General features: G+C 43.2%; 2 protein-coding genes across 24 annotated transcripts in view; both read left to right on the top strand.

Annotated features, from left to right (window-relative positions):
• ARHGEF9 (Cdc42 guanine nucleotide exchange factor 9) overlaps positions 1-25,162 on the top strand; it is a 555,038-nt gene that overhangs the window by 362,855 nt on the left and 167,021 nt on the right. The window contains exon 1 of one of the 23 annotated variants that reach the window (XM_086390087.1): positions 390-526. The exons of 19 other annotated variants lie outside the window; for them this stretch is intronic. In XM_086390087.1, the coding sequence (XP_086246213.1) occupies positions 518-526 (9 nt within the window). In that variant the 5' untranslated portion in view covers positions 390-517. Of the gene's footprint in view, positions 1-389; positions 531-22,490; positions 22,650-25,162 lie in introns of those variants that run through there. 3 more of the 23 variants (XM_086390089.1, XM_086390086.1, XM_086390084.1) reach the window with 3 other exon arrangements.
• Positions 162-25,162, top strand: part of LOC147340255 (uncharacterized) — a 129,974-nt gene continuing 104,973 nt past the window's right edge. Inside the window, exon 1 of the mRNA XM_086390094.1 lies at positions 162-519. Coding sequence (XP_086246220.1) covers positions 162-341 — 180 coding nt within the window. The 3' untranslated portion in view covers positions 342-519. The remainder of the gene's footprint in view (positions 520-25,162) is intronic.

The raw sequence follows: 25,162 nt of genomic DNA, 5'->3' as shown, positions 1-25,162 counted from the left end.
TTCTCAGCTAGGGAAGAAAGATCAGCTCAGTTCTGAGAAGGGGGAAGCAAGCACCCCTGTCCCCATCCCCCCTTCCCCCCTCCCATACCAAACTCGGGCGCCAAACCCAGCCCTTCCCCAACCACCCGACTTCCTCCTCTCCTTTCTAGCATGGTGGCTGTATGGACAGTCTGACAGAACAGAGACTGACATCTCCCAATCTGCCAGCCCCTCATTTGGAACACTACAGTGTTCTGCATTGCACCATGACCCTGGATGTGCAAACTGTAGTCGTTTTTGCCGTGATTGTAGTCCTTCTGCTTGTAAATGTCATACTCATGTTTTTTCTGGGAACGCGCTGAATGGAGTCCAGCCGCCTGAGCTGTCTGGAATTCTCGCTTTGATTTCATCCCGAGAACCTCCAAGGAAAAAAAAAAGAGAGAGAGAGAGAGAGACAGGGAAAGAGAGGGAGAGAAAGAGCACGCTTTCTTACTCAGGGGGGAAAACGTTTTGAGCTTCAACATGGCCTCGCTGTGATATGTATGACGTTGGTATATTATCTCTCCCTAAATCTTTTGTTATGTCTTGTCTTTTAAGTATGCCTGTGAGTGTAGTTGCTTATTGCTTGAGTAAAATTGTTGATAAAGAAATGCTTTCTATTTAAGTGTGCATGTGTGTGTGTGTGTATGTGTGTGTGCATTCTTCATTGATGTGACGTTCATGAAGCAAGCTCTGCATCCTTACACAATGGCTTTGCTGATTGTGGTGTTTTGTCAATTCATTTTCTGGAAAACGACCTTTAAATTCCATCAGAGAATTTTAGAATTTCTTTCTTGCCATCAGAAGATGGCATTTGGGTTTGTCTGGGGCAAGGGAGGTTGTGGGAAAAGCATGATGAATTTCTGGCAGCTTAGGAAAAACAGTGTTGCACTAGATGTTTAGAGGAAAGAAATTGATACAGGAATGAATTTAGGGAAATTATTCTTCAGTCTCTTAATGAGAAGCGAGAATATGGAAAGTGATGTGGTGGGGTGCGTTGTGCTGGCAGTTGGTGACTGTGTTCTCTGAATCTTAATTTGCTGTCCAGCGTTTACAGTTTCCAATTTGGAAAGAAGCCACGTTTAAAACATTTCTTAAAAATCATTAAATGTCAATTTCTTTGGAATAATGGTATGTGGCATCAAAATGTTCTTTGATTTTTATGAATTAGCAGGAGAAGACGTTGACAGTAACTGTTTGGGTTCTTTTTCCCAAAAATTGTACCTATGAATTTGAGTTTGGGGATTTTGTCTCTATGGCCTCCAAAAACAACTAAAGCTAGCTTTCTACCAACCTTGGGAATAATATATTTAGATATGCCTCTTTGGGGTAATCTCATTTGCAGTGATGTTCTTGAACTACATTTTAAATAGAACTTGCTAGTGTTAATAAGAAAATGGTGGTTTTGTTTGCTTCCTTGTTCTTTAAAATCAGAGGTCTCTCTATTTGGAAAGTTTCCATTTTAAAATGAAATTATGTATCATGCTAAATTGAGAGTTTTGAGCACCCTCCCCCCCCAAAAAATGACTGGATGGAAAGGGATGAAAGCTCTGGAAAACGTGAGCTAGAAGCAACATTCCAATTTGATATTTATTTGCCTGTCTTTATCAGGTGGTAGTGGTGGTCATTGCTGTTATTTTTGCTATTGTTATTATTTTTATATTTCTGTTTCCCCTAAGAAAGCTTTTGTCAAATCCAGTAAAAAATTTGTCTCTGATGCCAGTGTGCATAATATTATGCACCCCCCTCCCCCACCTGCTGTTGTTGGCAGGTCTTCTTTCTGTTGCTTACCTGACTTGAAAGAGTACCATTTCTGTCTCATATAGCAATTAATCAGGACACATAAAACATCCACACACATGGTCCTCCTGCACCCATGTGGGTGACTGTTCATGAGTGTTGTGTACATCTGCTGGCAGTGTGCTTTCAAGTACCATGTACTGTTGTTCGGACTGTTTGGAAAAGATTTTGAAGGGAGGAGGGCTGTGAAGGGGGCTCTTGAAATTGTCCAGACCTTGGGGCCCAAAGAGTATAATTTTATGGCATTAGAAGAGGTTTTGAGTCACAAGGTGTGCTCTCGATGGCTCTGTGTGGGTAAGAAACTGATTTTTTAATTTGGTTGGCACCATGTTGTAAGCATGATCTGGGAAGTTTGCTGGCATTGATTCTTATTATTTACTCTTTAGTCCCTTTGTGGGAGCCCCCGGGTTGAACTAAGAACTTGATTTTTTTGCAAAGAGAATCTAGTGAGTCCCACTTGCCCTCCCTTCCTGCATTTGCTCCAACAGTATTGTGTGAAGTAACCTGATATTTTAGTTGGACACTTTGTTTTGAGACAGTGTTGGAGAGTGATGAAAGAAAGGCTGTAGGCCGGGCAGCTACAGACCTGGGTCTTCTCTGTTCAGCAACTGCTTGACATTGAGCAATTTTGGGATTCTCTATAACATGGCATTTGGGGATGGTTGGACTATGTTTTTGAATTCTGTGATTTTGGGTGTCCATATGCACTTGAAATCAGAGGCTAATGAACTGGGAAGATAACTGAAAAGGCAAATGAAATGTTAATAAATGTTCATCAAGGGGTGATGGGAGGGGGGAAGGAGGAAATATCTGGTTGCTGGTATCTGGAGAAACTTGTTTTACCTAAGAGATTCTTTTACCTAGTTATGTGGGAAGAAAACTGGACTACAACAATAGAATGCTTTTTGATTTTTCCTTCAAGGAGATAAGGATTCTCCAAGGCTAGTCTTTGAACCAGGTTTATGACAAAGTATGTGTCACCTTTGGATGCCTGACAGACCCTTGGCAGAAAGCCTTTGTAAATGTATGTGTGTAGGATGTGTGACAGTATGTATGTGGGTGTGTATGCACATCTACTCTGTGTGTCGGATACAGACTCCTGAATCTGGATGGGGTTGAATGTGCTAGGAATGAAGAAAAACAGCAGGACATGAATTGAGTTCCCCAGTTCTGAAAGGCCTCCTTGTGCTAAGGCCTACAAGGATTTGACTGGTGCTAACTCTGATGCTGGGAGAGATTGGGGGCAGGAGGAGAAGGGGACGACAGAGGATGAGATGGCTGGATGGCATCACCAACTCGATGGACGTGAGTCTGAGTGAACTCCGGGAGTTGGTGATGGACAGGGAGGCCTGGCGTGCTGTGATTCATGGGGTCGCAAAGAGTCAGACACGACTAAGCGACTGAACTGAACTGAAGGTGGATGAGTGTCCCCCTCTATCGGTTTTCCCCTACCCTACACAGCCTCAGACTAAAGGGGTAGCTTGGAAGAGCTCTTTCATCAGTAATTTAGTTTGTGAAATGGGTAAACATTTTTCAAATTAACTTATCTTTAGGCACATAAGGGAATGTTGCTAGCCAGATGGCAGGCTACCATAGAGCAGCTAAAACGGAGTTTAGGGAGTAGTGAACAGGGTGACTTTTTACTTGTGTGGATCCTGAAGGTTTGGCATTTCTTCTTCAAGATTGTGAGAGTAAGCAAAAAGAGAAAAGAGTGGGAGAAAATGAAAAATGCAGCCAAGAGGAGTGGGACCCTCTGCATTTTGACTTTTTCCTCCTTTCCTGTCTCTTCTCTTCATCTTCCCCCTTCTAAGCTTTTCCCCTCTTTGCTGATATAGCCTCCTCTCTCTCCCCCACCATCCCTGCTGTAAGGGGTAGGAAGAAGAAGGCTTTACCTCTCTGATTTGTCCCAACATTTTCTGACAGAGCTCCTTGTTCCCTTTCCTTCTGTCTAACTCCTTTGTAAAGGATACTTTTTGCTACAAGCTCCCCACTAGAAGATTCAAGAAAACGTCCTTGACCAGTATCCAAGCAACTCCTGCATCACATAGCTCCCGCTGAGGTCTAGGGCACTTGAAAGTTCCAGGCACAAGCGCTTTTGGAGAAAGGCGGGAGCTGGCAAGGCAGGACTTGGAAAGATGCTTTTGGGGAGAGGATAAAGAAAGAGCAAAATCCTCATTGCCCACAAATACCTAGAAAACATATCCAGGGAAGGCATACAGAGCCTCGCTGCATCCCAGTCATGGGACTATTTATTTGAAGGTTCTTGGGTTCAAATCCCTGTCTAGTCACTGCCTTCTCCTTAAGATTAAATGAGCCATTTCACAGTCTAGCTTTAGTGCAAGGAGATCTGAAGGCTGTGAAAAATGTTTATGTCCACCATGCAGGGAGGAGGTAAACGGATAGTGTGCATGCATGCTAGTTGCTTCAGTGGTTGTCTGACTCTTTATGACCCTATGGACTGTAGCCCTCCAGGTTCCCTCATCCATGAGATTCCTCAAGGCAAGAATACTGGAGTGGGTTGCTGTGCCCTCCTCCAGGGGGTCTTTCAGACCCAGGGATCAAACTCAAGTCTCCTGCATTGCAGGCAGATTCTTTGCTACCTGAGCCACCTGGGAAGCCCAAAGGGATAGCATGTGGGAACAAACTGAGCAGTGCTTCCCCTCTCCCCATTGAGACAGCTTCTATCTGTCAGAACCTGTAACATCTGCCTGTGCAGTGTACTCCAATTTTGGCTGTGGCTAGAGAAACTTTTGGAGAAGGCAATGGCAACCCACTCCAGTACTCTTGCCTGGCAAATCCCATGGATGGAGAAGCCTGATAGGCTGCAGTCCATGTCGCTGAGGGTTGGACACGACTGAGCAACTTCACTTTCACTTTTCACTTTCATGCATTGGAGAATGAAATGGCAACCCACTTCAGTGTTCTTGCCTGGAGAATCCTAGGGACTGGGGAGCCTGGTGGGCTGCTGTCTCTAGGGTCGCACAGAGTTGGACACGACTGAAGCGACTTAGCAGCAGCAGCAGGGAAACTTTCCCAACCTAGCTGCAGTGTGAAATTGGTTTTTTGTTTGTTTGTTTCTATGTTGTTGGTCTCTGAATAGATTCCAACTGAGATAGCTGAGCAGATTGGAGAGGCCAGTTTGATTGTTAGTTTGGTGAACAGGGTTTGGGCCCTGATTCAGACTTTCTCATCCGTGTGTGTGTGTGTGTGTGTGTGAGAGAGAGAGAGGGGGGGGTGGTGAGAGAGAGAGAGAAATTAAGTTGCTAGGGGCCTGAAGGATCCCAATGAACCTGTGGGTGAGGTGCTCTTCTGTACTCTGGTGAGGTCTAGATTGGGAGTGCTTGGCTATAATCAGAGGGTACACTTTAGCAGTTGCAGAGATGCTGCCAAAGCATGTCCTCCTTCTAGCCTCTCTTTGTCATCTTGGCCTCTGCTCTCCTTGGCCTGTGGAGTACTTGCTCTGTATAGAGATATGATTGGAAACTGAGCTATTCTCAAAAAATAACTGCCTCCTCAGAAGACCTCCCAAAAAGCATCTGGATTCAGTCCCATTGGCTTTGCCCCAAAAAGTGGGATGGAAGTAGGGAATCTCAGACCCTCTAGCCCTTATTTCTAGCTCTGCAACTTGTTTAGGCCAACTGAGTCTCTGGCTTTCCAGGAATCCTTGATCAAAGCTTAGCTTTTCTGATGTCTACCCAGAGTGTCTCCTGTCATTAAGTAGGTACAGCCCTCACGAGTATTTGGTATGGTGCTTTGCCTTGGCACCAAAGTACTGAGTGGGAAAACTAGAGAGGGGAAGGGCCTCGTAGGGAGAGAAGACTGGGGAAATAGCCCAGTAATGACAATACTAATAATCCCTTGTCAGTGCATGGGCCTATACAAAGCAATTCTGTATTTTTTCCCAATTTAGAGCATCACATCAACCTTGTGAAGTAGATAGGAAGTATTGTTATTCCTGGTTTTACCGATGCAAGAGGTAAAAGTCAGATTTATGGGATGGTAGTGGGTCTGCTTTTCAAATGGACAGGGGCAAAAGAGTCAGATTTGATCATTCCCAGTTAGTGTGCAGCTGAATGGAGTCAGGTGGAGGGGAAGGAGCATAAGTCATCCCTGAAATCATACTAGCTTCCTCAGTTACTTGCTTTAATTTTTAGTGCTTTTTTCATACCTCTCATTTATATAGCAATTTTGGACAGAATTCTTTATTCAATAAAATGTTGCTTTTTAATCTTGCATATACATCAAAGAGTTCCCTTTAGTCTCATGAAAACTCACTATTTGGGATCTTCAAGGAGAAAGTCAGTGTGAATTGGTGAAGCCTGAAACACTATATATATATAGATATATATGTATGTATGCTGCTGCTGCTGCTGCTAAGTCGCTTCAGTCGTGTCTGACTCTGTGCGACCCCATAGACGGCAGCCCAACGGGCTCCCCGGTTCCTGGGATTCTCCAGGCAAGAATACTGGAGTGGGTTGCCATTTCCTTCTCCAATGCATGAAAGTGAAAAGTGAAAGTAAAGTCGCTCAGTCGTGTCCGACTCTTAGCGACCCCATGGACTGCAGCCTACCAGGCTCCTCTATCCATGGGATTTTCCAGGCAAGAGTACTGGAGTGGGGTGCCATTGTCTTCTCCGATATGTATGTATATATACATACATATGTATGTTTATATATGTATAAACGTGCTGCCCAGAACTGATCATATTATACCATGTGCCATCTAATCAGGATTAAATTAAAAAAGGACTTTGTCTATGAAATACCTAATTTTGCAATCTTCTACTGGTCCTCAGTCCTCAGTGAACATACAGATCACTTGGAGAGTTTTTATTTTATTTATTTATTTTTTTTTTTGAGAGTTTTTAAATACCTGTGCCAAGTTTCCACTCTAAGAGATTCTGATTGAATTGTCACATGATAGGTTCCAAGCAGCTTTTTATTTTTAAATAAAAAATAAGTATTCCAAGGTGATTCAAACATGCAGAGAGGATTAAAAGCCTTCTTAATGGCTTTGCTGCCTCGTCCAGTCGTCTATGCTCTTGTGAAATTGGCCTTTTGAACCTAACTTCAGGTGTTTTTGAACCAAGCACTAAATTTTGTTTGGTTGATCGATTACTCTAGCTTTTTATGGCTTTTAAAATTTTGCTTCATTGTGCCAAAACTTAGCAGTTCCTTCTAGCATTGCATCAGTTGAACTTTTTTTTTCTTTGGTTGGTCTTTCCTAGCTTTTGGAGTTTTTCTTTTTTTCCTTGCCATGAAACAGATTAGCAGTCTCTTCTAGCATTGCATCATTTAAAAACTGAATAAGTACCATCCAAACTATTGATTCCAAGTGGTGTTGAATATAATTTGATTAATGCTAGCTCCTCTGGCAACTCATCAAAGCTGCCTCTTGGAATTGGAGCCAGGAGGAGAAGGGGACGACAGAGGATGAGATGGCTGGATGGCATCACTGACTCTATGAATGTGAGTCTGAGTGATCTCCGGGAGTTTGTGATGGACAGGGAGGCCTGGCGTGCTGCAATTCATGGGGTTGCAAAGAGTCGGACACAACTGAGCAACTGAACTGAACTGAACTTTTGTGTACATCTGGTCAGATAGTGCAGAATCCACTGGGCCCTACCATCATCTATCCTATCAGCCTGTTGATGAGGATAATGTAGCATGATGGATTTGTTGTATGCTTTGTGGACATCAATTTGTACGCAAGTTTCATAACAATCATCTACCAAGCCAATGACCCCATGAGAAAAAGTATGAATCATTTGGTATCTTACCCCTAGTAAATCCTTTTGCAGACTTTGGGGTTCCCTGTTTTCTTTGAATACCCACAAACCATATGTTTCCTAATTGAGTCCAGAATTTGCCTGAGGGTCAGTGCCACAAATGTAGATTTTGGGTACCACTTTCTTTTCCCCTCTTTGGAAAAGCAGGGCATCATAGATTTAGCTTTAAAATAATATATTTAGTTTTCAAACAGTTCACGTAACTCTGTATGTGTATTTCTTTTGCTTGACTGCATTGTTTCTATTAACATGGTGGTTCTCAGCCCTAGCAGCACATTGGAATCACCTGGGGAGTTAACAAGACTAACAACAATTCCTAAGATCTCTGGGGGAGATCTTATTGAGTTGGTCATGGTGAGGCCTGGCATCAATATTTTTTTAAAAGCTCCCTGAGGTGACAAGAATGTTCAGCCAGGGATGAAAATGACTGCTATGTTCAAAGGAAATGTCAGCTCAGCCTGAATCTGGCTTGTTGCACACATGAATAGGCAGGCTTCACAGATGGTGAAATTTTATTCTAGGATTGTGGGGGCCTTGATGAATCCTAGGGGCTTGTGCCCACACCAAAATGGAGGATTCAACCCTAGAGAGTGAGTAGTCTGAGGGTCTATTTGGATTTTGAATTATCAGCTGTGAGATAGTTTGAACCTTTCAGGAAAAAAAGTTCCTATGCATTTTCTATAATGGTGAAGAAGATTCTGTTCATTTGCTGGGTGACCTTGGTCAAATTATCTCTCCCCTCTGAAATTTGGTTTCCTCATCTGCAAAGTAAGATCAGGTGGATTAGATAGCTTCAAAGATTTCTTCCAGGTTTAATGATCTGTGCTTACTTTGTGATGAATACTAATGATCAAAATGATTAAGAATATTATTATTCAAAACTAGTAGGTGATCCAAAGATCTCTTTTAGCAGGTTTGGGATGCACAGGGTTATTTTGGAGGTAGGAGACTTGCCTTCCTAATTATATTTAGCTTAGGTCTCTTCTAGAATAACTGAACTATGGGGTTATATTCATTGAGCACACACTGGTTGCCCACAGGGAAGTGAAATCTACTGTGAACTGAGTGGCAGGGGGGATGTTAGTTTGGGATTTAGTATTTATTCAAGAGACATGTTGCATGGGTAATTGAAAATTGCCTCTTATAGATAAAATGCCAGCCTTATAGGTCTGGGAAAGCCTGGGAGGCAAGCAGCTGGCTCTTTTGACACCTCAGAACCCCTTTCCTACAGTATTTTAAGTAGCCATTCATTTAGTTAATACTGCTACTAGTGCTAATATGAATTTAAATGAATAAAATTTTGTACTTATTTCATTGGCTGTTCGCTTAAATCTGGAAGTAGTTGAAGGAAACTGAGGCACTGGGAGATCAAGCATCTTACTCAAGGTCACATATTCAGAAAGTGATCATTCCTGGCTTAGAACCCAGGTCTCTTGATGGCAGATCTTTTCAGTTCTTCCAGTGTAGCCTGCATACTGAACTCTGTGGTCAGAATGTGGTCATGACTGAGAATTTAAAAGTTGTTACTGACGTACAGCAGAATTCAAGAGAAAACTCTGAAGAAAGGAACAAAGAGATAACCTAGAGGAAAGGGAAAGGTTAAGGGAGGGATGTGTCCGAGGTCAGTTGTTTCTTGCTTTTATCACTCTTCTGTGCTAGTTTCAGGCCCCTGACAAGAATTGGGCATTTGGGCTTTGAGCATCAAGATTGAGAGTTGGTAGTAGAGAAGAGGGAAATTGTGAATGCATGACGGAGAGACAGCATATGGAAGGCAGATCTTTAGTAGGAGAAAAAACTCTATAAATGGCCTTGGGCCTACTAAAATCAAGCTGTGGCTCTGTACCTACCTTGCTGCCAGAACTTGATCAAAGCCCTTCTCCACTAGGCCTCTTGTTTCCATGTGACTAAAATGAGAAGTAGATTTAGTAGGAGAATCGTGTTCTTAAATGAAATTTTAGCCACAAACTTCTCTATAAAACATGGCATGAAAAAGCAGAACTTGTCTTTTTGAGTGGAGGAGAGTCTAGAGTTCCAGACTTGCTAGTGCAGACCTTATTCATTAGGGGAATTAGAAGAGCAGGGATGGTTGCCCAGCACAACCAAATTGCTTGGAAGATAAGGTAACTCCATGGAGGAGGCCAGGGTGGGCCAGCAATTAAAGTATTTTGGAAATTTGCATGCCTCTCCCCGTCACGTTTTACAAGTGAAAGAATTAAGGCACTGAGGGAGAAAAGGTGGGTCTGGTATCCTGAGTCATCAAATCAGCCCCTTGCCCCCTATAACCTTCTACCTCTGCTATAGAGTTCTGGCTCTGTGCTCCCTTGGCTGTATCAGAGACCTGGATGCTCTCTCAGGTTTGGTTGGAGAGAGCTCTTAGAGAGAGGCTGGGAGAACAAAAGTATTATGTAACCTCCTAAAGGGGAAAAGGCCTGTCAGAGCCCTTAGGGTGCCAGGCAGTCAGATGCGGGTAGGGGAGCGGAGAATCTTCTGCAGACTACATCAGTTCTTCTGAGGAAGGGCTCCCTGGGTGCAATACTGTGCTGCTCAGCCATCCACCCTCAGGGTCCAGAGGCATCTAGCATTGTGCATCCATAGCCAGATCTGGGAATGGTTCTGGCAGCTATGACCTCTGTTTGCCTGCCTTCATTAGAGGAGGGGAAGGATGTACCTCCCTGCCCAGCAGGCTGCAGGAAGGATGTGCTAAGAGCCCACCCACACCCCCCCAGAGTGTGTTGCCTAAAGGCAGCATCTACTTTTAGCTGTGCTTCCCACAGCCTCTCCTCTGCCCACTCTCTTCCATCCTCCTCTCTCTGTGAACCCTGCTGGTTGGCAGTAGGGCTGGGCAGTGGGTGCTTTGACATTTGGAAAGAGGCATGGTAGAGCCAGGAATCCTTAGGAGAAGCTTTGATAGAGCTGACATGGTGGGGAATGCTCAGAACAGGCATAATGATGAGACTGCTTTGTGTTTAGGGCCTAATAGGCAGTGGAGAGATTTACTAATGTCCTTTGGACCTTGCAGCCAGCTGAGGCACTTGTTTTGAAATCTAGATTGAACTGCATAGGAGGGCTTAGAAAAATTTATTGGATAGAAAGTGTATTGACACTTTCTCTACTTAGATTTAGAGAAAAGCCACTGGGGCTGGTGGATGCTTGCTTGATTCTTGACTCTCTTGAACATTGTCTTAAACTTTTCAGTGGGTTTTGCACATTGTCTCACTTGGTAGTGGCCCTATGAAGTAAGTAAAACAGGGACTACTGCATTTTGCAGATGAGAAAAATGAGACTCAGGGATGTATTGTCATATAGTGCCTGATCTGGGCTCAAGCTTTGAAAGTTACAGTGCCATTTAAATCATTCCGAACAGCTCTATCTTCTAGAAAGGGAGTGTTACAGCTGTCTTGAGTCCAATTTCCTCATTTTGGAAGCTGGGGAACTAGGCTCAAAATAAGAAAGGATTCACACAAGGAAACACACAGTATGTTTGAAGCAGTACTTGAGCTATAGCTTGCAAGAATGTGAGTTCCTGGATCCATGGGACTTGCAAGCTGCTCTTGTCTTTCAGGAATGGTAAAGGAAATCTGTATGATGTGATAGAAAGCAAAAGATCACTGAACTAATTGTCATTTTTTAGCTCTGTGACCTTGGGCAAGTCACTTAGCCTCTCTGAGTTGGTTTTCTTTTCTATTAAATGGGGCTGATAATCCCTGAGAACTTTCTGAGGCTAAAATCCCTGAGTGACTGCTGTAGTGGAAGGGCCTGACACTTGGTAGGCCTCTACCTTTAACAAATTCTCTCTGTAAAGGATTTGTTAAAGACTTACACATGAATATAAAGAGGGGCTATAAATATGAACTTAGTTGCTGGGTGACCTTTAACAAATTCCATTGTCTTTGTGCCTCATTTCTCTCTGTTACAACATGGAGGCCTCTTTTATTTTCCTCCCCTGGAAGGATAGAATCCCTATGTCCCGGCCCATGTCTTGGGTCATTGGTGGGAAGCTGGAATTTTTTTTTTTTTTCTTATAAGAAGCTTTCTTTTATTTAGCCCCATCTCCACCCACCCCACCACCTGGCCACACATGGTACTATAAATACCAGACTATCTTTCTGTCTCCCTATCTCCTGCAAAGATAAAAGAGGAGCTTGGAAGAAAGCCAAAGTTAATTGTATTTTTATTTAGTGCCTTCTTAAATCCATCAAGCCAGAATCACCTAGGTACTTAGCTTTTAAAAACCAATTCTTTGCTCCCAGGTCCTTGACCAGAATTTGTGATGGGCATTACTGGGTTTCATGATATGATTAAGAGCTGTGTTTAGATTTCACAAGCTCTGGACAAATGACCTAATTAGGACACGTCTGCACTTTTTACCTTTATCTGTATTACTTTGGAAAATTCTCATTACCTCGTGAACAGGGCAAGAGGATAAGGACTATTGTATAGTCCTCTATAGTCATCTGTTCCTGCCATGTTTTTATTTTCTTACAACCCTGTGAAGTGAGCAAGGCTTGGATTATTCTCCCCATTTTAAGGTTAAGTAAATTGAAACTATTAGTGTTTCCTCTTAAAGCAGTGGTGTGCTCTTAAGAGCATTGCATATATAGTTAGATGTTATCAACCCACCCATACCAAATGGCCTTGAGCAAGGAGTTCATTGTAAAGATGCCTTCTGCACTTTGCTTTTATCCATGTCTTGTTATAAAAGTCAGTCAAGATAGCGGAGAAAACTAGGCAGATGTCACCATGTAACTCTGACTAGGATGGCATTGGACTACTAATTGGCAGCTCAGATACAGTTATTTGACCTATAAGTCCACCCATGCATGAGAGGCCTTGCCAAATTCAGAAGGGTGGCCCTACATCCTGTGACCCTTCACGCCCTGTTTGGAGGTTTTCTCTTTGTAGATTTATCTGGTTGTACCTTGAGCCTAAAATGGCTTAGTACCATCACTAGTTCCCACAATCATCCCAAAAGATGGGAAAGGAATGCTTTGGATAAACCCCATCTCATTTTGCCTGAGCTTTAGTGAACATTGTATGCATTTAGAGTTTTATCCTTTTTACTTCAAGTGGCTCAAGACACTGGAAAAATGAGTGTGGAATGACAAATGTAGGGAAGCAACCAATAGCCTGTCCAGGGCTAAAGGGAGTCTAGCTAGAATGAGGCATCTGTACGTGCTAATCCATATGCACATATATGTACAACTTTCTTTTTGTTGTGGTAGTGGTGGTAGGAGAGATCAGAGTTAGTCCATGATGCTTAAACTGAGTAAATCACTGGATAAGAATGAGGAACAACCCATAAGCCCACTCCCTCACGGTACTGCTAAGGAAACTGCTATCTGGGGAGAGGTAAGGACTTGCCCAAAGTCTTAGAGTTGGTCCTTGATCCTTGTCTTTCTTTTTGAGGCCTCTTGGATAAATGGAGTGGTGGCTAAGCCTCTTGGGAAAAGCACCTATGAACAATATATTCAGAAAGTGACAGATGAAATTTGAGTCAATGTCCTCTGACCTTCTTGGGAGCAGATTAACTCAGGTGTCTTAGGGGAAAGCTGATAGAAACAAATTGTACAGGAGGAAAATTAGTTCAGTCTTGCTGTCTATCAATGGCCTCTGCCCATATTCACACATTATAGGTCACATGTGATGCACACACTCAGACATACGTGGAGTATATTTAGGATACACACAGGACACACATATGGGATATACTTTCTCATTGACACCCTTGGAGCATACACATTCAGTTTGCCATGGGGCACACTCACACTTGCACATGCTTGGCACAGGCAGAGTACACACATACACACGTGAGGCATGCTTATGAAAATTTGTGTGGGCATACGTGGATGCATATAAAACATAACTGCACATTCACATACATGTAGAGTATACTGAGATGAATACTCAGATATACTCCTACCCCTGGGCACACACTTCTAAGGACTTGAACAAACAACCCCCCCACCCCACCTTGAGACACATTTGAACCCATCTATGGGACACACACACAGGCCCCACACATCCTTATGGGACACATTCTGATGAAGAACACAGTGTATCCCTAAGACCAGTCAGCTGTCCCAGTCTTTCAAGTAGGCACAACAGGGCACTGGCCCCATCTGGTGGGGCCTCTATCAGTTTGCTCTGCCCCTTTATCCCTGAAATCAGGCTTCAGGGAGCAGTAAGCTCAGTAATAAAATGGATACTCAAGGTGGCATGTGTTATAGCAGGCTCCATCATTCAAACAAAACTTAGAACTGAGCCCTGAGATGTTAACAGGCAGATGGAGAAGATAAATTGACATTGATCAACATAGAAAGTTTGAGCCTGCTCCTCTATTCCCTAATCTACTTACAGACCATTAGGGAATGGTATAATTGTGAAGTAATATCCTACAAAGCCAAAAGTAATTGATATTAAAGTTTGTTTTTCTTGGGAATGAAGTAACAAGTTGGAACAGAGTAAGTATATCTAAATTGTGAGTGGGGGATTGTGAGGGGAAGTACATAGGATGCATAAAGGAGGGCAGAGGTTCAGCCTCTCCTGGGTCAGTGGTGGATGGAGAGAACAGCCACATCCTTAATGACCACAGCCCTGCCCCTAGGCACAGCAGCTTGGACCATCTGGCCCCACTAATGAAGATCTGTTATTTTTAGAGTTTCTCAAGCTGGAAACCAGGTCGGGGTGTCCTGGAGAGGCCTTTCTGGCCCTTAGTACCAAAGGCTGGAGCTAGAAGGAGGGGCCCTAGACTGTGTCTGGGTAAAGGGTGGGGAGGAATTAGACAGGTGGCCAGTGTGCCAGGTCTGCCTTTTAGCAGCAGCCTCAAAGCCCCAGGGGATTACTGTTGAATGTGACAGCCTCATGTCTGTTTCTGAGCTTTGGACTTGAAATCAAGAAACACAAATTTCTTACTATGATTTTACATTTAGGGTAGAAGATTTTGAAGATCGAAAAAAATTCTAATATTCTTTTATATTGTTCCTTACCTGAAGAAAGAGTGCAATAAAATTTCAAACACACACACACACTTCAGTTGCTATTCTGCCACTTGGGGTGTGTCTCAGTCAGGTTCCCTTCCTCTCTCTGAGTCTTATTTGGTCTATGTGTAAAATCACCAATATTGCCTCTCAGAATCTGGCAAAGCTCAGATAGACTCAGTTGAGAAAATGCTTTGCAGATCTATTTGTTCTTCACCCATAAAGCTGTATCTCCCCTATTCCTAAGTTGATGTCAATACCTGCCAACTACTGAGCCTAACTTACAGAGTAGCAGTAGAAAGAAAGACCAAAGAGAGGCAACCTCATGGGGTCAGGTTGGTCAGTTATGCTGGGATCACCCTCACTCATAAAGATGCTTTTCAGTACCAGGTCAGTCCTTTCCCAGAATACAGGTTTGCAACATTTATATGGTCATATAGCTTTGGCTTCTTAGGAACTCTAGGTAGGGAAAGGGGGGAGCATCAGAAACAGTTTTCTTTCTAAACTAGAAAAAGCAAGCTCAGATAGCCTGTACCTGCCCCGTGCCAGAGGATGTAGCCTTTATTTCCAGTATTGACCCTGAGAATGTGCCTTATTCTAAGTTTTGTGCTCAGGGCCATTTCCACCTGCCTTGTTGAAGGGGGTGGGTCAGGAACTAGACTATTAGCACAAGTTCAGATTTCTCCTCATCCCATAAATTATGGGCAAATTCCTTCTGAGTCTCTTTTCTGGTCTGTAAAATGGGCTTAACTGTTAAGTTTCAGGATTGTGGGGTGCAAGAATTCATAGTGACAAAATATGTAAAAGTGCCTTTTAAAATGTTGACCATGTTTTACTATTGTTAATTGTTATGAGTCTATCCAAGTTGTGATTACATGTACTTTGGAGGTAATCTAGGAGCTTGTCTTCACTTTATTTCTCAATTTCTTCCCCCTACCCTGTTATACGGAGAAGGCAATGGCACCCCACTCCAGTACTCTTGCCTGGAAAATCCCATGGATAGAGGAACCTGGTAGGCTGTAGTCCATGGGGTCACTAAGAGTCGGGCACGACTGAGCGACTTCACTTTCACTTTTCACTTTCCTGCATTGGAGAAGGAAATGGCATCCCACTCCAGTGTTCTTGCCTGGAGAATCCCAGGGATGGGGGAGCCTGGTGGGCTGCTGTCCATGGGGTCGCACAGAGTCGGACACGACTGAAGCGACTTAGCAGCAGCAGCACCCTGTTATAAACTAGTATTGTCTCCATTTTGCAGATGAGAATACTGAGTCTGAGGGTACAGGGTTAGGTAATGGTGGATTCTGGTCTGGAAGCCAGGCCTCGAGACTCGTGTTCTTTCTATGGCCCCAAGCTATCACCCCATGAAGTCCGGTACTAAAAGGAAGCTGCTGGTGGCAACTTAATGTTAAAAATTTAGGTTTGTCTCTGACACATAGCAAGGGACAGGAGCTCTCTGGGGCACAGCCTAACCCAGAAATGCCCTGCTTCTCCATGAGAGGCACTGACCTGTCATCCCTTCCACAACAGCTCACGTCCTACTTGTCTCCTGCATATTAGAAGCAGTGAAGCGTTAGAGAAGATGCTAAGCTGTTGTGAGAGGGAATTGTGCTGCCGATTTAATTCACTTCAGGAGGATCCCTGAAGGCACTTGGTTTACCTTAGCTACTCCCACCTCCTCACAGCTTCGACTACAGAAGCCCTGTATGACTGACCTGCCTAAGGGGTTGGACCTAAAGGTATCTGAAGAAAAAATATTTTAAACCCTTAATCTTTGGGGTATTTTGCCAACTCTTGAGAGTTAAGATAGTAGAGATCCAGAAACCACAGCTGAGAGAGTTCCCTGAGACCATTTGGGCTGACTCTTACCGGCCTTGATGTGAACATTAAAATATAGCTAGGCTGACTTTTTCTCCCTTTGTGTATTTTTCTTTGTACACCACAGACTCACAAGCTAGGCTAAATTTCCTAGAGCCTTTCTAGCTTGTGTATTTTCCCTTTCTCAGCCCAGGAGAAGGGTGGGTAAGCACACTGAGACAAGAGTGGTGAGAGGAAGGAAATGGAAGAATCTGTGGAGCTTAGGCCTTGGGTGCTAGGCTCTGGGGAAGGCCTTTTGTGTCTTTTGTCATCTGTCCTACCACTAATAGGTTATTTTCCTATAACTTACAGATTTGCTATGAGAGCCTAACTCAAACTGTTGCTGTTTTCACTTGTGCCACTGAAACCTATGGAATGACTATAATACTGACCTTTAAAGGGGATTGGACAAGCAATGTCAGGGGTTAGGAAATTGGAATAAAAAAGGAGAGAGACACCTTCTGTTCTTAAATTTTGAGCACCCAGAGAAGTGGATAGGGAAGGGTCAGTCACCAGAGCTCTGCCAGGAAGCAGCCACATAGTTTCTTCAGCTCTCTTGACTATAGAAGATTCATTTTAAAATTACTTTATTTTTGAAAAGGAAATACAGTCACATGGTCCAAAAGGTACACAGTGAAAAGTCTCACTCTAGCCCTGCCTTCCAGCCACTTGGCTTCCTCTGCAGAGGTCATCAGTGAATCCTTCCAGAGAAATGTTACATGGATATATAAAACATATATGAATATATTTTTCTCTGTTTATGATAATATACACCCTAATCTATATCTTGCTATGCTTTGGAGGTTCTGTGATCCTGTAGGAGCATGAGGATATGCTGTGGAGAGCAGAGGTTAAGAGCAGTGGTTCTAGAGTAAGACTACCTGGGTTTTGGTTCTGACCCTGTGTGACCTTCAGCAATTACTTCATCTTTCTGAGCCATGTTTTTCTCATTTTTAAAATGGGGATCAAGTAAGTTAGTTTATGTAAAAACTTAGATTTGTCCCTGACACATACTAAAGTGAAAGTGAAGTCACTCAGTTATTTCCGACTCTGCGACCCCAGGCTCCTCAGTCCATGGGACTCTCCAGGCATGAATACTGGATTGGGTTGCTATTTCCTTCTCCAGGGGATCTTTCTGACCCAGGGATCAAACCCAGGTCTCCTGCATTGTAGGCAGACGCTTTACTCTCTGAGCTACCAGGGAAGCCCTGACACATACTAAGTACTCAGTAAATGTTAACCATTTTTTATTATTAGAAAAATTCTGGACTGTGAGTCAGAAGATTTGGGTTCTCTTTTTGCCCGTTCTCCTGGGATACCTGAGGGACTTCCTTTGTCCAAGCCTGTTTCCTCATTTTAAAAATGAGGTCTCATCCCTGCTCTTCTTACTCCCCAGAATTGCTGGCAGGATCTAGTGAGCTCATGAATGTGTAATGAATATGAAAGGAATTTAGAAACTATAATGTGTTAAGCTCATGGTAGGTGAGCTGCTTTCTCTTTTCTTGAAACTACTTTAGGTGGCTTGAACTGGGTGGAGAAAGCAGTACTCATTCTTCTGGCAGCGGAACCTAAAGGCCATCCTTGTACTAAAGTTCTATTCTGGGTAAAGGTAACCCATGGCAAAAATCTAAAATAGTCAAGTTTTGTCTTCTGACCTTTCTTATCCCACTCCATCCCACTTCTGACTTCCTTGTTTCCATGTCTTCTTCAATTCCCCTCTGTCTCTTGACAGCAGCATCTGTCAAAGACAACCTAACTTTCCATTTGAGATAAGCTGGTACAACTAGCTCAGGGAGTTATATTTGCTTAAGTTCAATTTGCTTAAGTTCAATACTCAGAAACCAAGTCAAGCCTGGAGCCCATTCTTTCCTTCCCACTGTTTTTTCACTAGCATTTTCATTTTAGTGTAAATTTGAATTTCAGACTCCTTAGCAAAAACATTTAGTGGTGAATGAGATACTGGAAGTAATTCGTACTTAGCCTTCATTTCCAGGGAGGGTCAGATTTGTTTGGGGCCCTGAGAGGAGGGTGAGGCAAGTGATGGTTGTAGTATTCAAGGGGTGACATCTGTAGGGCAGAGGGAGGAAGGACCATCAGAAAATGTCTAAAACTGATCTCCAAAATTAAACTTAGGAAGAAAATATTGCAAGTTCTTTATATATTAAATTGTTAATCTCATCATTTCATTTCTACTTTTTTGTATAGATTTTTTGTAAAACACATACTACATTAGTAGTAGGTAGATACTGGGATAGATGTTTATTTTTTTAACCAATTGATTATTTTTTAAACAAAATCTTGAACTTTTTATTTTGTATTGGGGTATAGCTGATTAACAATGTTTTGATAATTTCAGGGGAGCAATTTTTAACCAAAACAATTGACAACTGTCCTTTTAAACTATTGTAGGCTTGGTTTCTAATCTTGGCTCTGCTGCTGACTAACTTGACATGTTAGCCACTTCTGTTTACTAGAACCTCAGTTTTCTTATCTGTAAAATGTTAGACTGAACTAGATGTGCTAGCTCTTGGGAGTCTCCAATCCTGGCCTTCTCTGAGTATAATAATTCACTCTTTCAGGCTTTTGAACCTGAGACAGAGTCAAGAAGAGTGGGTTCAAGCCCTAGTATCTTGCTGTTTGCCTTGTCCCTCAGTCAGCTTTCCTGGGTCCCTTCCCTTCTCCACTCCTACCTCCTTTACCTAGCCCAGACAGGCAGAGGATCTCTTACATAAGCCTAACTGACCTACTTGAAGATCTTTTGTTACAAGCACAATCACTTTTCCTGCAAACACAGATTGGGTGTTTGCATCCAATCTGCATTCTATCCTTCCTGGGCCCTGAGGGGGGGTCTGATTGTGCTTTTCTTGTGTCTTCACTGTTAGCCTAGGTTTAGATGTTACATCCCTCTGTCTGTAGTCTTAAAGGACACAGTCTGAAGGGGAGACAGCTCAGCCAGTTTGAGTCCCTGGGGGCCTGATCTAGTGAATGCTCACTGACCATTTCTGCTCATCAATCATTTATCATGTCTTCTGGGAACCCAGGACAGTGCTAGACTTTGTCAGGAGAAAAATGACCCATCCCTGAACAGGAAACTACTGACAAGGGCCAGAAACACTGCTAAATGTCTTGGCCAATGTCTTTTCTCTTGCAGGGAGTAAAAGAGAAGAGGGAAATCAATAAGCCACTGGAAACCATCTTTCACTTTCTAATGGGCTGTTTAAATGCAGATTTCCCTTTTGGGCTATAGGGACTCCTCAGGAGATAATTACATTCTCTTTGGAAATGCCTGCCAATGCTAGAGACTTTGCAAGCCGGTGTCCTGGGTGGGCATGCTCAGTAGAGTTCAAGGTGGTTTAAGTTGGTTGAAATATATTTATTTTTTCTGTTTCTTCTCCAGGTATAGAAGCAGGTCACAGTATACCTTACTAAATGCTGTTCCTGTTATCACTACCTTAGACCAGATGGCCACATTTAAGAATACATTAGAACTATTAGTTCCAACCTATCTCCTCCTCTGCTCCTCCCCCCCACCTACAGTCCTCTTTCCCCTACAAGATTTTAACACGACATCTGTCAAATGGATAAAAAATGACTTTCCCTTCTTGCTGCCTTGCCCACCCACCCTCTGGCTGCGGTGTTGATGAGTATAGAACTATACATGTGGGAGACACAGAGGACAAATTCTTCATGTAGTTCTAGCCCCCTCCTCCTAACCCTTCTGTAAACCTGGAGGAGCCCCACCTCCATCCTTTGGAGGAATTCCAAGGCTGGCCTTCAAGTCACAGTCCAGAAAAAGTTAAAGCTCCCAAGTCTTGTCTCAGTGGAACTATGTATAGAAATTCAAGAACCCAGGTGTAGGGTGATGGGTCTAGGTCACTTCAAGCATTTGGGGCTTTTTGAATCTCCTACCTATCCCTCAGGCTTGCCCTGGCCATCTTTCAAGGTATGTAGGAAACAAGCGACCCACATGGATAGGTGGAACTTAGTAGCCACAGCAAGCCAAGAAGGGTGAGATAATCAGGGCAGGAATATTTTGGAGATAGGTCCCAGTCTGACTCCAGAGATAGGTAGGGGTCAGAGGACCTCCAGCTTGGGATGACATGCTTCTGACTCAACTCGTGGAAAGAGCATTGCTGGGTCTTTTTTCTTTTTTTACTGATAATTTTTCTCTTAGAGTATTGGGAGCTGACTTGGGTAGATTGAGCATAGCTCTAGGAAATTGCTTCCAGATTGTAGTGTAGAGACATGCTGCAAAAATTTTCCATTAGGGGCATCAATGTTGAAGGTCTAGGAGGGAGTGGAAGTAGGGGTGCAGGTGCAGATAGTCTCTTGAGGCAGCCTAGGAAAATCCACTTAGACAAACTACTATAACTCCTTAGCCTGCTTGAAAACTGACACAAGAAAGAGAAGCCAAGAGCCAGAATTTCAGAGATTCTGGTTTCTTCGGAAACCATTGCAATTAGAGGAAATTCTTGTACTTCAAACTCAGGCTCTAGAAAGTTTAAAAGACACTTGGTCTCATTGTGATATATGATTTAGAATCACTCAGTCTGCTTGTTAAAAATGCTGCAGTGATTCTGAGCAAAGAGTCTGGGAATGACAATTGAGAAACTGGTATAAAGAATCAGAGTCACCTGGATGATACCAAAAAATTCCCAAACAACTTGACAGTAACTTTTATTTCCAAGATGCTTTGAAGGTGCAAGCTGATGCTTATCAGGTTGGGAGCTACTCTGTTGAGGGGGACCTCTGCAGCCAATGGTATCATAATTGGTGGTCTGGAAACACTTCTTTCTGATCTTTGCAATCCTTGGCCCTGTTGGCTGCATTTTCTCTAAAAGACCTATTCCTTCAACAAGACCGAACTCTTGACATCATAAGCTTTGGGGCAGCAGCTGGGTCTTACTTCAGAAACTCCTGGGCCAATTAGGTTGAGTTAATGGCTGAAGTGTCATACTAGAAGAGTCAATTGCTAAGGTGTAAACCAAACAAGCAACTTCCCTTACCTCATATATTTGGTCACTGTTATAGCTGAGATCACTTTGTAACTTCTTTTAGAAGAGGTCTAGAAAGAGGTGTTATCCTTTGTTATTAGTCTGTAATAATTGAGAAAATGTCCTGGATGGCTTCATATCTTAAGATGCTTATCTGGATTTACCAAGCTTTTAGGAGCTGACAGGTGTGAATTGGCTTTTGACATATTGGCCTCTGGATCAGGTGGTCTGTTTTGTTCCTGCTGAGCTGACCTGCATCTAGCCTCTTCTTTCAAATCAAGCCAGCTGGGCTGGGGTTTGTATCTACCAGGTGTGGCTAAAGCCAACCTTCATTTTGTTAAAGTGAAAAATTATGTTAACAGTGGGATATTGAAGGAAGCCAATGCCTAATGACTCACAAATCACATGCCCAAACTAGGAAAAAGATAATCACGTCATGAAAAGTGGCAATATTTGCATACTTCCTTTTAATACATTTAAAGCCACCATCACTTGAATGCATTAATTATTCTTCTCAGAAATGAAATTATCTGGTTATGGGTGATTGCAGCATCCAGATTAAAGCTGAAACTAGCTAGGTGTGAAGTATTAAGTCATATGGAAAACAAATAGCAGTCCTTATGATTTAAAAAAAAAAAATCAGTTTTTTTTTTTTTCTTACCTGACATTTCTTCTTTCTCTGATGACCATTGAGCATCTGTGAAGATCTTCAGCAAAAGCCAGCCCACCCCAGAAGCCACCTGGCCATAAATTCTATCAGCAATGGATTGGCCTATAGGGCATCTGGTACATATTATGCAAACAATTTCTTTGACCCCATAGAATATTCTGCAACCTGACAGAGATGCTGACTCTTTTACTGTGATCTTCCTCAGAGCTTACCTTGTTTTAGGGCTCTGGGCACAGAACTTTAGAGGCTAAAAACAGTGTTCATTATAGATTAAGCAGATGTTTTAGATTTACTGTTCACAAGTATACAGTCTGTTTGGAGAATAACACCCTGGTTAACAACTTGAATAACTCTATGTTATTTAATATCTTCTTCTTATCCTAGGTAGAAATTAGGGAAAGAGGCAAGGGAGAGAAGATACAGGGTGGAGTCGTCAGGGACAAGATTAAGGAGCAGGTGGGCCAAGATCATATGGCAAGGAAGAGGAAGTGTATCTCGTATCCCTACACTTAACCATGGACAAGGGAATGGCTGAATCAGGCACAGAGGTAGGAGTCATCTACCTGAAAGAGACTCTGTGTTACCAGAGTGGAAGGTCCCTGTTGGTTCAAGACAAGAATTGGATCCATAGATGGGACTAGATTAAGGAGAGCTTTGAGAGATTGACAGTAGGGAGTTTTTGAGGCTTCCTGAGCATGAATAGTGGCACCAACAAAGAAGTTTTAAGAAATGCATTATTAAGGAGGAGAGAGACCTGTGAGCCATAGGAAGGTCAGTTAGGAGGCAACTTGAGGTGATAAGGCCCAGGCCTAAGATGAGGCATTGAAAAAGAAGATAAAGGGTCATATCTATATGTAGAAGAACAAAATCAGCAGGCCCAGAAAGTTTATCAGAAATGAGAAAAATAAGGATGGAGGGGAATGGGGCCTTAATGTTATGAGTTTTACGTATGTTTTATTGGAGGCAGTAGCAGGCCCCCGGGGAAATGTGAAACAGGTAGTTGGAAATATGGGACTGGAGGTAGTAAGAGCTGATGTCATGAGAAAGATGATTTATCTGAGGAGCTATGTGGCTAGAACAAAGAGCAAAGGTCCTTACTGACTTTTATTTATTTTTGGCTCTGTTGGGTCTTTGTTGCTGTGCATGGGCCTTTAGTTGTGGCAAGCTAGAGCTACTCTCTCACTGCAGACTTCTCACTGCAGTGGCTTTTCTTGTTGCAGAGCACGAGCTCTAGGCACATGGGCTTCAGTAGCTGTGGCACGTGGGCTCAGTAGTTGTGCTTCATGGGCTCTAGAGCACAGGCTCAGTATTGTGTGTTGTGTTAGTTGTCCCACAGCATGTGGGATCTTCCCAGATCAGGGATCAAACCCATGCTGCTGCATTGGCATGCAAATTCTTTACCACTGAGCCACCAGGGAAGCTTTCCCTGCCACGGACATTTTTTAAAATTTATTTTTGGCTGCACTGGGTCTTCATTATGGTGCGTGAGCTTTCTCTAGGTGTGGTGCAAGGGCTTCTCTATTTGTGGTGTGTGGGTTTCTCTTGTTGCCATGGGGCTTAGTTGCCCCATGGCATATTCCTCCACCAAGGACTGAACCCAAGTTCCCTGCATTGGAAGGCAGAGTCTTAACCACTGGACCACTAAGAAAGTCCGCCCCCACCCCACTGCCCCACAGCCCCACACTGACTTTTGAATAGAGCAGTCAAGGGCTAAAGTAGAAAACCCATTCCTCAGTTTTCCCAGTCAGTCTGACTGGCTTGTCCTTTAATGTGTCACTAACAATGCCTGAGTGAGTTATATTCAGGAAGGGACTAGCCAGTGTCAAGTTCTCATTTTCTTGAGTAGAGAGCAATAAAAAAATCCTATCAAGTGCAAAACTTCCCTTGTACCTCAGTCGGTAAAGAATCTGCCTGCAGCGCAGGAGACCTGGGTTCGATCCCTGGGTTGGGAGGATCCCCTGGAGAAGGAAATGGCAACCCACTCTAGTATCCTTGCCTAGAAAATCTCATGGACAAAGGAGCCTGGTGGGCTGCAGTCCATTGGGTCGCAAAGAGTCGGGCACGACTGAGCAACTAACACTTACTTATTTACTATCAAGTGCAAAGATCAGTGAGAAGAAATAATCTACAATAATGAAATTCCTGACCTTTGCAAAGCTCAAGTGTTACCCTTAGTAGAAAGCCAGAACTGGAAAGGGCTGTTTGATTCAAGTCTGTAACTTGACAGATAAAAAAACTGAGACAGGTAAAGGGACCCATCCAAGATGATTCAGTGACTTACTGGTAGAGCTTCTTCTAATAGCTAGTCTTTTGATACCTCCCCACTATTGTTGAAACAGTCTGAGTTACACCTTTGTAACCCAGAAATGGGTAAGAGTCTTGTCCTTGAACAATTTGGGCAAGATAAGAGTCTGTTTACAAGGCCATATGCAAAAGATCTCTGGTTTATTCAGGAGAGAATAAAATCCCAGCCTATTTTGGATGTGTGTAAAGGAAACAAGGGCTTCCCTAGTGGTTCAGATAGTAAAGAATCTGCCAGCAATGTAGGAGACCCAGGTTCAATCCATGGGTCGGGAAGATCCACTGGAGAAGGGAATGGCTACCCACTCCAGTGTTCTTGCTTAGAGAATCCCATGGATAGAGGAGCCTGCAGGGTTACAGTCCATAGGGTCATGAAGAGTTGGACATGACTGAGCAACTAACATCAATCAGCCAAATGGAACAAAGAAAAGGATTTTCTTTTGTCCATGCCTAGCTGTTTAGGGCACTCCAGTACTCTTGCTTGGAGAATCCCAGGGACGGGGGAGCCTGGTGGGCTGCCATCTATGGAGTCACACAGAGTTGTACACAACTGAAGCGACTTAGCAGGATCAGCAGCAGCTGTTGAGGGAGGGGAGCTTTTGAGAGAATGGGGGCAAGTATCAACTGAAAAAAAAACCTTATAGAAAGGCAAAATCCTTCAGGCCGCTTCTTATCCCCTTGTGAAGCTTCTCAGAAGGAAAGCCAGGCTCAGCTACTTTTCATGGCAATAGGACATATACTATTCTGAACAACAGTTTTT

Source organism: Bos grunniens, chromosome X (genome assembly GCF_055505025.1).
Source record: "Bos grunniens cultivar Pamir isolate PY7600 chromosome X, Bosgru_T2T1.0, whole genome shotgun sequence".
In the NCBI taxonomy this organism is placed as follows: Eukaryota; Metazoa; Chordata; class Mammalia; order Artiodactyla; family Bovidae; genus Bos; species Bos grunniens.
The sequence above is the reverse complement of the archived record's forward strand: the minus strand, read 5'-3'. Positions and strand labels throughout refer to the sequence as shown.